At 45.3% G+C, this 16816-nt stretch overlaps 1 protein-coding gene across 1 annotated transcript in view; it reads right to left on the bottom strand.

The window, feature by feature from the left end:
- Positions 1-15345, bottom strand: part of pkd2l1 (polycystic kidney disease 2-like 1) — a 93514-nt gene extending 78169 nt beyond the window's left edge. The window contains exons 1-2 of the mRNA XM_078224310.1: positions 15087-15345; positions 11529-11642 (exon numbers count right to left, since the gene is read on the bottom strand). Of these exons, the coding sequence (XP_078080436.1) occupies positions 11529-11642; positions 15087-15345 (373 nt within the window). The remainder of the gene's footprint in view (positions 1-11528; positions 11643-15086) is intronic.
- Between the last annotated feature and the right edge of the window lie 1471 nt (positions 15346-16816).

The following is a 16816-nucleotide window of genomic DNA, read 5'->3' as shown; positions in this document are numbered from 1 at the left end:
GACACTAGTGAATCAGATGGGTTTTTCTGACAATTGACGATGGTTTTGTGGTCATCAGTAGATTCTTAATTCCAGATATTTTTCATTGAATTCAAATTCCACCATCTTCCCCAGAACACTAGCTGAGTTTCTGGATTAATAGTCAAGCGATGATACCACTAGGCCATCGCCTGCTCAGGAGTCCAATGTTACCTGGACGTTATCTTGGACATGGAGGAGGGGTATTTGAAGAATCTGGAGGACACCTTAAGGAGCTTGCAGGAGCACAGCCTCCAAGACAAGAAACTCCATTGAATACCTGGGCCATATCATTGGCAGCCATGGATTGCACAAGGCCGCCAATGGAAGGTGGAGGCCATCACGAAGGCCCCAAGACCAGATAATTTGTCCCAGTTGAGGTCATTTTTGGGACTTACCAATTACTGTGACAAGTTTGTCCTGGATCCGGCGACAGTGTTGAAAGCAATGCACCGGTTGCTGGAGCAAGGGCAGCTGTGGATGTGGACTCCGGATTGTGAGGAGGCCTCCCTGGGAGTAAAGCAGCCTCTGAAGTGCTAGCTCATTTCAACCCAAAGTTACTGCTGCAGCTTGTACATGGCGCCTCACCCAGTGGGGCTGTCCTAACTTGGATGATGCTGAATTGTGACAGAAGTGTTAGTGAGGGATCACTTTGGGACCAGTGACCATAATTCTATTAGTTTTAAGATAGCTGTGGAGAATGATAGGTCTGGCCCAAAAGTTAAAATTCTAAATTGGGGCAAGGCCAATTTTGATGGTATCAGGCAGGAACTTTCAAAAGTTCATTGGGGGAGTTTGTGGGAAGGCAAAGGGATGTCTGGTAAGTGGCAGGCTTTCAAAAATGTGTTAACCAGGGTTCAGGATAAACACATTCCTCTTAGAGTGAAGGGCAAGGCTGGCAGAAGTAGGGAACCCTGGATGACTTGGGACATTGAGGCCCTGGTCAAGAAGAAGAAAGAGGCACATGACATGCATAGGCAGCTGGAATCAAGTGAATCCCTTGAAGAGTATAGGGGGTATAGGAGTAGAGTTAAGAGAGAAATCAGGAGGGCAAAAAGGGGACACGAGATTGTTTTGGCAGATAAGGCAAAGGAGAATCCAAAGGAGTCAGGCATGTGGAGTACATGGAGCTCCCCGGAATCAGGCATGTGGAGTACATGGAGCTCCCCGGAATCAGGCATGTGGAGTACATGGAGCTCCCTGGAATCAGGCATGTGGAGTACATGGAGCTCCCCGGAATCAGGCATGTGGAGTACATGGAGCTCCCCGGAATCAGGCATGTGGAGTACATGGAGCTCCCCGGAATCAGGCATGTGAGGTCAGCACCGTACCACCCGGTGATGAATGATCTGGCAGAACGATTGGTTCAGACCCTGAAACAGTCTCTGAAGGTGATGCAAGGGGAGGGCTCACTGGGGTGGCGGTAAATACATTCCTGAGTACTTACTGCAACACGCCACGCACCACACGCGACAGCCCAGTGCCCACCGGCTTCACTGATCTTCAACCGGAAATTGAGAACAATGTTCGCCCTGCTGCGGCCGGAGGAGAACCGAGAGGTGGCTGAATGCGACCAAGAGGGAGAGATGGTCAGAACAGGAGGAAGTGTGAAGCTGAGGACATTTCAGAGAGGGGGAATTTGTTCTGGCCAGGAATTCTACTTCTGGAGAGAAGTGGATACTGGGAAGCATTGCTACACAAACAGGACCTTTATCTCACACAGTGCAGACCAGGGACTGGTTTGGAGAAGAGATTTGGTCCAGTTGGTCACAGCACCGTATCAGAGGTGGGAAGCCCCACAAACAATGGAACCGTCCACTTTGGCCCAATGGCGTTTCCCGAGCCGAGGGTTGCAGAGTCAGGGTCACGCCAAGGGAGGAAGCAGCATCCGTGGCACCAACCACTCACAGCCCGTCTGAGAGGGACCCCACACTGAACAGCAGAATCAAGCCTGCTATTCCCAAAGGGAGGGTGGATCCCAACAAGAAAACCCAAAAAAAACAATTCCCCAAGGACAGAAAGAACTTTTGCGATGGCTGATCTGGTCGACGTGAGGATCTTCGGGGATGGTCCCAGTTGGCTCCCTGGAATTGTTGTGGAGAAAATGGGACCAGTATCTTACAAGGTCAAAGTTCAGGGTCAACCCTAAAGAAGCACTTTGGACCATCTCAGAACCAGGGATTCTTTGCCCAAGCAGCCCCTCCACCAACCATGGAGATTGCCAGTGCCAGTTCCAGCTCTCAGCTGGAAGCTGACTCCACTTTGGCACCTCTGGATAGTGAAGGTACGGACTTGGAGATGGGAGCTGAAGAATTGACTCTCCGGGATGAAGTGGAACCTGAGGAAAAATCCAAATTGGTAACCCTGTCATGCTGCCTCCGGAAGAGAAGGTCGCCTGTTCAGTTTACACTGCCTGACCCAGCCCCGCCTTCAACAGACCACCATCATGCACTAAGCATTCAAAAGGTTCACCTCGCAGTGAGGGTTCTGGGAGAGACACGGTCCTAAGGGAGGGGAGAGATGTTATGACAATCACGAAGGTCACGGGAGATCATTATTCCATCTCCCTGGGGGCTTTGTGGAGTACGAGCTGTTTTATTGGGCAGTGGAGGCTCGCCCACTGGGAAGCGGTCAGCGGGGGTTTTTAAACCTGTTACTCTACCCGGATCGGCATTATAGGCCCCGAAGTAAAGACTACCCGACTGTAAGCTGCAGCAACGGCCTTTTCCTTTGGTGAACAATAAAGGGTGTTGTGACAACAAACTGGCATTTGAAACTACACTTTTGAATGATGTGGTGATGCCAACACCAAGTGGCCAGAGGTTCCCATCAGTGTGAAGGAGAAGATGCCAGAGGGTCACTTTCAACCGTCCCGAGAGCGACAACTTCCAGCCCGTCTGACTTACTGATAGTGACTGACTCACTGACTATTGTTCATGTTGAACTTGTTTTGAACTTGTTTGGGATGTTCAGTTTATGGAGACAGTAGACGTTAGGTATTTATTCCTATTGGCTCACTGGAGCTCTGCTGTATTAATGTATGTGCCAGATGTGATGTAATAGAATTAGTATGGGAAACAGAGAGAGGAGAAGCAGCCATTAATAAAACTCCCACGTATCACATCTCCAAAACACAACAGCTTACATAACCCCAACCTAAAAAAATCTATTAATTAATATGCTTTAGCCAACTCTCTATTCATATTGCACAATATTCTTTAATTCTGTGTGCCTCAATGTTTCAATAAATAGCACCTTAACAAATGTCTTTTGGAAATCAATATATACAATACCTTTATCAATACACATTATTTCCAAAGTTTGCCAGACCCATAGCAGGGGGTGGAAATGATTTTGGGCAATAGCACAAAAAGGGCATTCTAGAATCCACTCCCTGTTTTACACTGCCTCATTGAGGTCAATGGAAAAGAAACTCAGTTGGAGTGTAGGGGATAGCCAATTCAGCATTGCTGCTTTCATGCCAAAAGCAATTACAACACCAATTTCATAGAGTCATAGAGATATACAGCACAGAAAAAGACTCTTCAGCCCTTTGCACCCCCTTAGAGCAGCATGGTAGCACAGTGGTTAGCCAGAGACCCGGATTCAATTCCGGCCTTGGGTCACTGTCTGTGTGGAATTTGCACATTCTTCCCGTGTCTGCGTGGGTTTCCTCCGGGTGCTCCGGTTTCCTCCCACACTCCAAAGACGTGCAGTTTAGGTGGATTGACCATGGTAAATTGCCCCTTAGTGTCCAGAGATGTGTAGGTTAGGTGAATTAGCCATGGGAAATGCACGGGATTATGGTGATAGGGTGCAGGGGAGGGTCTGGGTGGGATGCTCTGTCAGAGAGTCAGTGCAGACTCAATGGGCTGGATGGCCTCTTATGACATTGTAGGAATTCTATGGTCCTCAGTCTCCTCTGCTCCAAGGACAACAACCCCAGTCTATCCAATCTCTCTCATAACTAAATTTCTCCAGCCCAGGCAACATCCTGGTAAATCTCCTCTGCACCCTTTCCAATGCTATCACATCCCTCCTATAATGTGGATTCCAGAACTGCACCCAGTATTCTAGCTGTGGCCTAACCAACATTTTATATATTTTGATTTGATTTGATTTGATTTATTATTGTCACATGTATTTTCACATGGAAAATTTTCGGACTGGAAACCGGTTACCAGTGGAGTGCCACAGGGTCCTCTGCTATTTGTCATTTTTATAAATGACTTGGAAGAGGGTGCTGAAGGGTGGATCAATAAATTTGCTGATGACACCAAGATTGGTGGAGTAGTGGATGAGGTGGAGGGCTGTTGTAGGCTGCAAAGAGATATAGATAGGATGCAGAGCTGGGCTGAAAAATGGCAAATGGAGTTTAACCCTGACAAATGCGAGGTGATTCATTTTGGTAGGACTAATTTAAATGTGGATTACAGGGTCAAAGGTAGGGTTCTGAAGAATGTGGAGGAACAGAGAGATCTTGGGGTTCATATCCATAGATCTCTGAAGGTTGACACTCAAGTGGATAGAGCCGTGAAGAAGGCCTATAGTGTGTTGGCGTTCATTAACAGGGGGTTTGAGTTTAAGAGCCGTGGGGTTATGCTGCAACTGTACAGGACCTTGGTGAGACCACATTTGGAATATTGTGTGCAGTTCTGGTCACCTCACTATAAGAAGGATGTGGAGACACTGGAAAGAGTGCAGAGGAGATTTACCAGGATGCTGCCTGGTTTGGAGGGTGGGTCTTATGAGGAAAGGTTGAGGGAACTTGGGCTTTTCTCTTTGGAGCAGAGGAGATTGAGAGGAGACTTGATAGAGGTTTATAAGATGATGAGGGGGATAGATAGAGTGAACGTTCAAAGACTATTTCCTCGGGTGAATGGAGTGGTAACTAGGGGGCATAGCTATAGGGTTCATGGTGGGAGATATAGGAAGGATGTCCGAGGTAGGTTTTTTACTCAGAGAGTGGTTGGGGTGTGGAATGGACTGCCTGCAGTGATAGTGGAATCAGAAACTTTAGGAACATTTAAGAAGCTATTGGATAGGCACATGGAGTACTTCGGGATGATAGGGAGGAAATAGCCTGATCTGGGTTTCAGACAAAGCTCGGCACAACAACGTGGGCCGAAGGGCCTGTTATGTGCTGTACTGTTCTATGTTCTATGTATTAGTATAAAGTGAAAAGTATTGTTTCTTGCACACTATACAGACAAAACGTACCGTTCATAGAGAAGAAAACGAGAGACTGCAGAATGTAGTGTTACAGTCATAGCTAGGGTGTAGAGAAAGATCAACTTAATGCAAGGTAAGTCCATTCAAAAGTCTGACGGCAGCAGGGAAGAAGCTGTTCTTGAGTCGGTTGGTACGTGACCTCAGACTTCTGTATCTTTTTCCCGAAGGAAGAAGATGGAAGAGAGAATGTTCGGGGTCCTTAATTATGCTGGCTGCTTTGCCGAGGCAGCGGGAAGTATAGACAGAGTCAATGGATGGGAGGCTGGTTTGCGTGATGGATTGGGCTACATTCACGATTCTTTTGTAGTTTCTTGTGGTCTTGGGCAGAGCAGGAGCCATACCAAGCTGTGATACAACCAGAAAGAATGCTTTCTATGGTGCATCTGTAAAAGTTGGTGAGAGTTGTATATGACAGGCCAAATTTCCTTAGTCTTCTGAGAAAGTAGAGGTGTTGGTGGGGCTTTCTTAACTATAGTGTCGGCATGGGGGGACCAGGACAGGTTGTTGGTGATCTGGACACCTAAAAACTTGGAAGCTCTCGATCCTTTCTACTTCGTCCCTGTTGATGTAGACAGGGGCATGTTCTCCTTTATGCTTCCTGAAGTCGATGATAATCTCCTTCGTTTTGTTGACATTGAGGGAGAGATTATTGTTGCTGCACCAGTTCACCAGATTCTCTATCTCATTCCTGTACTCTGTCTCATCATTGTTTGAGATCCGACCCACTATGGTGGTGTCGTCAGCAAACTTGAAAATTGAATTGGAGGGGAATTTGGCCACACAATCATAGGTGTACAAGGAGTAAAGTCGGGGGGCTGAGAACACAGCCTTGTGGGGCACCGGTGTTGAGGATGATCGTTATGGTTCCAGCATAACCTCTCTGCTCTTAAACTCTAATGCCTTAGCTACTAAAGGCAAGTAATTGTTCCAGCTCTTCTATTAACCCATTCATTCCCACTACCACTCTGAAAGTTTTACCACTTTATATCTCTGCCAATCCTCATTCTCCAGAATATTTCCTTTTCTCCCATATAGCTACCATCTTTAATATAACCTGTTCTTTGTCTTTCTAATCCTTTATTCTGTGTTTTCTAATTTTGGCTTGATTTTATTGTGTAGAATTGGCCTTGGCTTTGTCATGTATAATTTTGAAGTCTCATTTTTCTGCTTATTCAGGGAACTCTATAACCTTGCGACTCCCTCATCATCTCCGACCTTGCGAACCTTGCGAGTAAGGCATTTGACAAAGTCCCACATGGCAGGTTGGTTAAGAAGGTTAAGGCTCATGGGATACAAGGAGAAGTGGCTAGATGGGTGGAGAACTGGCTTGGCCAAAGGAGACAGAGGGTAGTGGTCGAAGGGTCTTTTTCCGGCTGGAGGTCTGTGACCAGTGGTGTTCCGCAGGGCTCTGTACTGGGACCTCTGCTATTTGTGATATATATGAATGTTTTGGAAGAAGGTGTAACTGGTGTTATCAGCAAGTTTGCGGATGACACAAAGATGGCTGGAATTGCGGATAGCGAAGAGCATTGTCGGGCAATACAGCAGGATATAGATAGGCTGGAAAATTGGGCGGAGAGGTGGCAGATGGAGTTTAATCCGGATAAATGCGAAGTGATGCATTTTGGAAGAAATAATGTAGGGAGGAGTTATACAATAAATGGCAGAGTCATCAGGAGTATAGAAACACAGAGGGACCTAGGTGTGCAAGTCCACAAATCCTTGAAGGTGGCAACACAGGTGGAGAAGGTGGTGAAGAAGGCATATGGTATGCTTGCCTTTATAGGACGGGGTATAGAGTATAAAAGCTGGAGTCTGATGATGCAGCTGTATAGAATGCTGGTTAGGCCACATTTGGAGTACTGCGTCCAGTTCTGGTCGCCGCACTACCAGAAGGACGTGGAGGCATTGAAGAGAGTGCAGAGAAGGTTTACCAGGATGTTGCCTGGTATGGAGGGTCTTAGCTATGAGGAGAGATTGGGTAGACTGGGGTTGTTCTCCTTGGAAAGACGGAGAATGAGGGGAGATCTAATAGAGGTGTACAAGATTATGAAGGGTATAGATAGGGTGAACAGTGGGAAGCTTTTTCCCAGGTCGGAGGTGACGATCACGAGGGGTCACGGGCTCAAGCTGAGAGGGGCGCAGTATAACTCAGACATCAGAGTGACGTTTTTTACACAGAGGGTGGTGGGGGCCTGGAATGCGCTGCCAAGTAGAGTGGTGGAGGCAGGCACGCTGACATCGTTTAAGACTTACCTGGATAGTCACATGAGCAGCCTGGGAATGGAGGGATACAAACGAATGGTCTAGTTGGACCAAGGAGCGGCACAGGCTTGGAGGGCCGAAGGGCCTGTTTCCTGTGCTGTACTGTTCTTTGTTCTTTGTTCCTGCTTTTACTGGAGCACCTTTATTTCATGTTGAGATAAAGTTGGCCTGCAATAATTATCTCCATTTCCCATATTTGTATACTGTTTAATTAGACTTTTCTGCCATCTTTTCTGGGTTAACTTCAGCTTTATTTTACTAAAAGGATATTTATGCTTCTCCGAACTAATATTTTTGTATATGGGCAACACTGGCTTGGAGGCATTTATTACCTCTGGGACGGCACAGTGGTTAGCACTGCTGCCTCACAGTGCCAGGGACCTGGGTTCAATTCTGGCTGTCTGTGTGGAGTTTGCACGTTCTCCCCGTGTCTGCGTGGGTTTCCTCCGGGTGCTCCGGTTTCTTCCCACACTCCAAAGATGTGCAGGTTAGGTTGGTTGGCCATGATAAATTGACCCTTAATGTCAGGGGGACTAGCAGGATAAATACATGGGGTTATGGGGATAGAGTCTGGGTGGGATTGTTGTCAGTGCAAACTTGATGGGCCGAATAACCCCCTTCTGCACTGTAGGGATTCTATGATTCTTATGCAGTTGTGATTTTGTAATGTAAACAAGGTTCTGAAACATCAAACATCAAAATTCCATTCACCTGATGAAGGAGCAGCGCTCCGAAAGCTCATGATTCCAAATAAACCTGTTGGATTTTAACCTGGTGTTGTGAGACTTCTTACTGTATCAAAATTCTTAAATTGTACTCCCTGTGGGGGGCAGGGGTTGGGGGGTGGGGGGGGGGGGGGAGGGGAGAGCCCCGATACTCGTGTGGTGGACAGGTGGGTGGGTGGGTGGGTGGGGGGGGGAGCCCCTGATGCCTGTGACAAGGGGAGAACTGCCATGCATGTGAGGGGTGGGAGGTTAGGGGAAAGCCCCGATATTTGCGTTGTGGTGATGGAGGGTGCCCCCATTGGCGTTGTCCCGATGCTTTATGGGGGAGATTCTGATGTTCTGTCGAGGGAGGGGTGAGGCAGCTTTCATTTAAGTCAAAGATCGGGGTGCTGTCTTTAGGCCCCGCCCCTCCAGCTGACTGATTCGCACTTTCCTTGTTAAATAGCACTGAATGTTCACCGAGTGAAGCCAGCTGAGCAGACTGTAAGCATCACACCCGCTTTCTCGCCTGAACTAACATTCTGTGCAGTTTCGGGAAGATTCCGCCCCCGGGATTTTAATTTTAACAATGGACCTGGTGTTAAATTTCAACAGAATAAAGAATCAGTTCTGGTGTAAGCAATTAGCTTGTTTATTCTTGTTTGTCCTGCCCAAGTGCATCACCTCACATTTATCGGGATTGAATTCCATGAAGTGTAAACACTTCAGGCTCGCTGTTAACTCTCTGGTATTTGAATTTTAATGAGTCCAGCTGCCAGATGAATGATTATAGCCCTCTCTTCCTGCTGTGCTTGAAAACTGGATCCACTGGAGCAGTGTGAAAAGAGCCAGATGTGAGCACAAAATCGCCCGGAGGAACCCATGCAGACACGGGGAGAATGTGCAAACTCCGCACAGACAGTCACCCAAGGCCGGAATTGAACCCGGGTCCTTGGCGCTGTGAGGCAGCAGTGCTAACCACTGTGTCACCGTGCTGTCCAGTGGACGATCCATCTTGACCTCCTCCTGAGCTCCAGTGATTACAGGTGCCAGCTTTGGGATAATCCAGATCACTCCAGGTGGCATCAAGAAACGGCTGAGTACAGCAAATCAGGGCCCCAACCATCTCTTGGATTTAGTGCTGGAGAGGCTTGTTTCAGAATGAGTTGCACCCTGAGTGAAGCTGTTGCCGTACAGCCACACCACAGGTAAATTGTAAAGTTGCTCAGGTATGTACTGTGTGAAAAGAAAGGGCAAATCCAGATCCAACTACCTCCCCATCAGCCCACTCCCAATCATCAGCAAAGTGATGGAAAGGGTCAACAGCATTACTGTCAAGTGGCACTTACTCAGCTGTAACTCGTTTATCAGAATCAGCTCCAGACCTCGTTACAGTTCTGGTGCAAACATAAACACCATTAAATTCCAGATGTGACTCAGTTTGATATCAAAGGCAACTTTCATTCACACGTGGCACCAACAAGCTGAAGTACCATTAGAGTCAATGGAGATTGGGGAAAACTCATTCCAACTGGGAGTCATTCCTGACACAAGGAAAACTGTGTTGTTATCGAAGGGGAATGATCTCAATCCCAGGAAATTGCTGCAGGAGTCCCTGAGGACTGCATTAAGACCCCATTATCATCAACTACTTCAGCAGTCACCTTCCTTCACTGTAAGATCATAAGCAGGACCTCTCCCCAGTGAATGCACAGAACTCACAGTGCAAACCCTCAGCGACTCAAGTAGCACCCGCCCCCCTGAGCTCTGAAACCTCAACAGCCCCACCGAGGGAGGTGTGAGCTACGAAGCAAAGTCGGAGATGCACAGGGCTGCCTGCATCTTGATGCACACTCAGAGAGGGGAATATAAAATTAAAAACCAGTGCAGTCAACAGGCAGACCCCTCTGGGTGGCTCATGGGGGCCTTTCCCACTCACTGCCCCTCCCCCCAATGGAGTCTCTGGCTCTGATAGCACCCCCATCTCCCCTCACTGGATGGCCAGAGGGAGTGAACTCTGGGAAACTGTCCCCACATAGTGGCTAGCCACTCTTCCATGGGCAAAATACTGGCACAACAGCAAATTCATCTTTAATTATTTAATCTGGCTGCCCTACTCCATTCATGATGTGGAGTTGCCGGCGTTGGACTGGGGTAAGCACAGTAAGAAGTCTCACAACACCAGGTTAAAGTCCAACAGGTTTATTTGGTAGCAAATACCATAAGCTTTCGGAGCAGAGCTCCTTCGTCAGATGGAGTGGATATCTGTTCTCAAACAGGGCCCTGAGTGAAGGAAATGAAAACAGAGAAAGACTTCAGTAGTAAGAAAATCTCAGAACTGACAACACTGAGGAGGTGCAGGTCAGTGAGCTTGGTGTTGGATAGGGGTATGAAATTAGTAGTTCTAGCAAAACAGTCAATCCAAGTTGCTAATAGATTATAAGATTGATGCTCAAAGATCAATCGTTCAAAGATGTGTGGGTTCGGTTGATTGGCCATGCTAAAATTGCCCTTAGTGTCCATAGGTTAGAGGGATTAGTGGGTAAATATGTGGGGATATGGGGGTAGGGCCTGGGTGGGATTGTGGTCGGTGCAGATTCGATGGGCCGAATGGCCTCTTTCTGTGCTGTAGGGTTTCTAAGATTCTAAGATTCTAAGAATTTAATGAATAATTAACTCCTTTTAATATTGATAACATGCACAATTTCACTGACATAAGGCGCTAACAATACTAGGGTGTCAATACATTTATCAGTTTCAAATTCTTTTTTTAATAATTTCAACACTTTATTTGAAGATGAAGAATTTTGTACCTTGCCAAAATGGCAAGTTAGAAATTGTTTTTAAAAATAAATTCAAATCAGTGGATTGCATTAAATGCAAATAAAGCAAACCAGTTGTTAAAACCCATAATTGTGAGTATTACAAGATGTTATTAGCAGTTTCCACATTTTCTCAAATATATTAAATGGAACAGATGGAAGTGAATGTACAGAAAGCGGCTCTCCACATTAACACAATCCATGTGATTGACATAAATCTCAATTCAATACAAAACAATGGATTAAGCTATCAATTTGTCTCAGCTCTTGTTGTAGAAATGGCATTGAGAATTATTATGTGTAAATGTTGCATTGGTTACAGTGAGTAGATTTATCTGAAGATAAATGGAGAATTGGTCAGTGCTACATCATCACCGGAAAAATAAAAACCTTCTAATCAAAAATACATTTGTTATTTTTTTAAAAATCAATAAAGAAACTACTGAATGGAATGTGGCTTTCATGTAGGTAAAAGCAAGTTACTTACACAAACAAATGTCCACTAGGAAAACTATGTAAACAATGAGTTCACGTAAAGTCCTCCTGATGTATAACTCTGGGTTGTTGGACAAGTTCTCTGTCAGTTTTGTGCCCCACAAGCCTACGGACGTGGAAAGAAACAAAGACATAAATCATTGCAGAATTTTAAAACCTAACAGCAATAAATTCAAAGACTATTTCCTCGGGTGGATGGAGCTATTACAAGGGGGCATAACTATAGGGTTCATGGTGGGAGATATAGGAAGGATATCAGAGGTAGATTCTTTACGCAGAGAGTGGTTGGGGTGTGGAATGGACTGCCTGCAGTGATAGTGGAGTCAGACACTTTAGGAACATTTAAGCGGTTATTGGATAGGCACATGGAGCACACCAGGATGATAGGAAGTGGGATAGCTTGATCTTGGTTTCAGATAAAGCTCGGCACAACATCATGGGCCGAAGGGCCTGTTCTGTGCTGTACTGTTCTATGTTCTATGTTTTATGTTCTAAATCCCACAATCCCATTCAGTGACTTGCTTTTGAATAGCCAGATGAAAATAATTTTATTGTTTGAAATAGCAGATAGATCTTTGATAGATATTTTATATCATTTATACAATTGCCAAATGTATCCTTTATTACAGCTAGTCCTATGTGTCTAAGAATCACTATTACAATGACTCTTCAGACATAACACAATGCTAACATTGGGAGTGCTAACACCTAGAGTTCCAACATTACAACAACTTCTATTTATAGTATATATATTTATAAATCCAAGGAACATTTTTAAAGATTTCACATTTCAAAGCATTCTTTTTGATTGTATCACAGCTTGGTGTGGCTCCTGCTCTGTCCAAGACCGCAAAAAAATACAAATGGCCATGAATGAAGCCCAGTCCATCACTCAAACCAGCCTCCCATCCATTGACTCTGTCTACACTTCCCACTGTCTCAGGAAAGCAGCCAGCATAATTAAGGACCCCGCAGACTCTGGACATTCTCTCTTCCACCTTTTTCCATTGGGAAAAAGATACAAAAGTCTGATGACACGTACCAACTGACTCAAGAACAACTTCTTCCCTGCTGCCATCAGACTTTTGAATGGACCTACTTTCTATAAGTTGACCTTTCTCTACACCCTAGCTATGACTGTAACGCTACATTCTCTCCTTTCCTTCTCTATGTATAGTACACTTTGTCTGTATAGCGCACAAGAAACAAAACTTTTCACTATACATTAATACATATGACAATAATAAATCAAATAAAATGAAATCAAATGTAAAAGAAATTCTCTCTCTTATCCCAGAATATGAGTGCAAAGCTTGAAATATATTTGATTTCTGTAAACTAAATTATTATATTTACTATTCCTGCCACTTGTGACCTGACATGGCCCTGGTGCTACTGACAATCTTATTGCCATTGACAATATATACCCATACTCAGAGACAGAGTAGGAAGAGGGGATCAGAGTTGCAGCTTATAATGAACCAGTGTCAAGTGCCTCAATTAGCCCTACTGCCAATGGCAATCCCTCAGTCACTGGAGATCCAGTTATCAAACTGTCCCATTGTTACCAACAATCTTGCTGTAAATGGCAACTCTGTTGTCAATGATAATGGTACTTCCAATGATAATGATGCCATTGGCAATCCTACCAACACTGCCAATCTAGCTTGCTTTGGCTCTTCCACTCCTGTCCTCACCAAATGGACCCTTTGTATAATCTAATGCCACTGACAATACTAGCAACAAGGCTCTTTCTGTCTCCCCACAGCCAAATAACTCAATTAGCCACAGGAAATATGATAGCCTACTGGTCTGAGACTGAGTTTTTTTTTACAGAATCATAGAATCCCTACAGTGCAGAAGGAAGACATTCAGCCCATCGAGCCTGCACCGACAACAATCCCACCCAGGCCCTATCCTTATAACCCCATGTATTTACCCCATTAATTCCTCTGACACTAAGGGTCATGGTCAATCAACCTAACCTGGGTGACACGGTAGCACAGTGGTTAGCACTGCTGCCTCACAGCGCCAGGGACCCAGGTTCGATTCCCGGCGTGGGTCACTGTCTGTGTGGAGTGTGCACGTTCTCCCGTGTCTGCATGGGTTTTCTTCGGGTGCTCCGGTTTCCTCCCACATTCTGAAAGACATGCTGGTTAGGTGCATTGACTCGAACAGGCACTGGAGTGAGGTGACTAGGGGAATTTCACAGCAACTTCATTGCAGTGTTAATGTAAGCCTTACTTGTCACTAATAAAGAAACTTTTACTTTAACCCACACAGCTTTGGAGTGTGGGAGGAAACTGGAGCACCCGAAGGAAACCCATGCAGACACAGGGAGAAAGTGCAAACTTCACACAGACAGTGACCCAAGACCAGAATGGAACCCGGGTCCCTGGCGCTGTGACCATTCTTTGATTTGTTCTTTCGTTGTTCATCGTCCATCCCTAATTGCCCATGAACTGAGTGGCTTGTTAGGCCATTTCAGAGGGCAGGTAAGAGGCAACCGCACCACTGTGGGTCTGGAGTCACATGTAGGCCAGGCTCGGTAAGGACAGCAAAGGACATTAATGAACCAGATGGGGTTTTTATGGCAATTGTTTCATCGCTGAGACTAGCTTTTAATTTCAGATTTTATTAATTGAATTTAAATTCCACCAGCTGCCCTGGTGAGATTTGAACCCGTGTCTCTGGAGCATTACTCTAGGTTACTAGTTCAGTGGCGTGCTTATTACGTCCTGTCTCCCCGGTTGTGTGGGCGGATGGATAGGTAGGGGAGGTCAGTCAGCATTTCTCTGTTATACTTGGCTATAGAACAAGGTCAAAGACAAAGCGCATGCTGCAGCTAACAGGTTCGGAATCCTATAATTCCCACAGGAATTCTCCCGAACATTCGCCCGACAAACTCAGAGACACAGCGCTGTTTGCATTGCTCCAGTCAATGTTACGGCGGGAACCTCCATGGAAAATAATGATTTGAGAGTTCATTACCAAAACGTAAGTCCCCACGTATCTGTAAAATAGCCGAGAGTTTCAAATATTGTCTGAAATTACATTCCATGTGATGTGGAGCGAAGCTGGAGGAGGGGGTCTCACTCTGATCTCAATCTGAAATCACAATATTTGCAAAGGGTCACATAGGCTGCAAATATGTTGCTTCTGTTGGATAGGATTATTCCTACTCTGGAATCTCCAGGAAAAGCTGACCCATATCCTTCTCATCTATACTGCACAAAATAACTCATCTAAACTGGCTCCTTTGGAATGTTCTTCACAAAAACCTCAGGATCATTCTTGCAATATTTGGTTCTGTAGCTGCTCCAGGAGTGTTAGAGCATCTGTATTTACCCACATTTTACAACACAAGTGGCGAATAAAAACAGATTTAAATCTCCAATATTTTCAGAATGGGGCTCAAACCAAAATAGAAACTGATTGTAAATAAGAGAGTGGAACTCGTTCCTGAAGTCCACACTGTGGAGATCCAGAATAAAATGTGTTGCATTTATTGAAGCAATCACTCGGGTTCTTTATGGGCCGGAGCTCTTACCTCGAATTCCTTTAAGGATGGCCATGCAGCATCCTGAGGAAGGTTTGCTCTTGACTGGATACAGCGGGGGCTCCTCCTCACATCCATAGGGATTGTTTGGGAAAGAGCTGGGATTGTAGATAGTCTGCACTTTGAAAGGGGTGCTGGGGGGCGAGCCCTCGTAAGCGGCATTATCCCAAGCCTTCTTGTTGGATAAGCTTTCCATTTCGTGAACCTCTTGGATGGGAAGCTTCAACTGGTTATCCCGAACTGAGCTCATTTTGATAGGAGCAACTCTTTCACAATCTCCTCAGCCTGGGGTTCCTGCAGGGACCAACCTACACAGCTCTTCCACACTGACAAGTGCCTGGGTCACACACACACACACCAGTCCCAAAGACTTTATTACCGCCCCTTTTCACCAGCTTTGTATTCCTGGCTGACGCCAAGAGGGAGGGACCTGGGACAATGAGAACTGCCAGAGGCAAACATGGGCAATGGGATATTCAGGAGACCAGAATTAATCCCCTCAGTTGAACAAGCATTCCCCAAGCCGGTGGCTAACTGGTACCAACAGACCGAGGTACAAATTCACTTACAGGCTGCTAACAGATCAGAAGCGAAGATGTTGAAAACTCTCGTAGGTCTGGCAGCATCTGTGGAGAGGGAAAGCAGTTCTACTCTTTACCAAAGCTGCTGAGGTTGCCCCAGCCCAGGCTGTGCTTCCTGTCAGATTTCCAGCTCGCTGGGCTGACAGGTGCTGAAAAGACAGCTCCGGATCAGCAAAGCTTCTGAATGGTGCGGGGGAGCACATAACTCAGGAAAAGTGGCCTTGTTATTTCTGTTAAAGAATCCAGAATGTTCTAACAGGATGCTGGAGTCCAATCCCATGCAGAGTCAATCTGAAATAAGAAACTCGGGAGTGATTAGACTGGGGTCCCCGGCACCACATTTCACTCAAATGTATTTGAAACACACTTTGTGCATAAACCATTGATAGTTTAGTCCGAGAGAGAATGACAGGTGTTTAATTGATCTGAATATTTATTAAAAGAAGCTATTGGCAGGTGAGTTTGACAAATAGACATCCATATAAAATAACGCAAGTAAATGTTAATGGTCACTTATTTTAATTGTATTTCAAATGTGACTAGAGGAAATGTCGGAAACTTTAAACATTATGACTTATGTTATATGAAGAAGGCGGCTTTTTGTAAATTGTAATAAAACAGTTCAGGAAAAGAGGAACGCTGTAAATGATAATCTTAGAATTGTGTGAATTGAAGATAAAATCACTGGTTACTTTGGAAAGAGGGGGAACATCCTTTAAATATTCATTATTCGAAAGACAATCCCTGTCTCCAGGCTGAACTGGTCTGAGATTTCCACAATCAGAAATGGGGGAATGTTAGCAAAATCTCTTGTATCGCTTAGAATAAGACACTAATTTCTTGTTTCAAAGCAAACACTAAAATGACCTAACCTAGGGAAGTGTGCTTTCCAGATTCAATCGACAAATATTGGTGACATTTTAAACTCAAAATGAGTGAGTTATTAACTGACATTTAATAGTTCTGAGATGATAATGGTTGCGGTAAGGGTTAGAGGAGTTTATTTATTCGTGTCACAAGTAGGCTTACATTAACACTGCAGTGAAGTTACTGTGAAAATCCCCTAGTCGTCACACACCAGCGTCTGTTTGAGTACACTGAGGGAGAATTTAGCATGGTAAATGTACCGAACACCTAACC

Source organism: Mustelus asterias, chromosome 11 (assembly GCF_964213995.1).
Source record: "Mustelus asterias chromosome 11, sMusAst1.hap1.1, whole genome shotgun sequence".
NCBI classification, from domain to species: Eukaryota; Metazoa; Chordata; class Chondrichthyes; order Carcharhiniformes; family Triakidae; genus Mustelus; species Mustelus asterias.
This window is presented reverse-complemented; position numbering and strand designations above follow the sequence as displayed.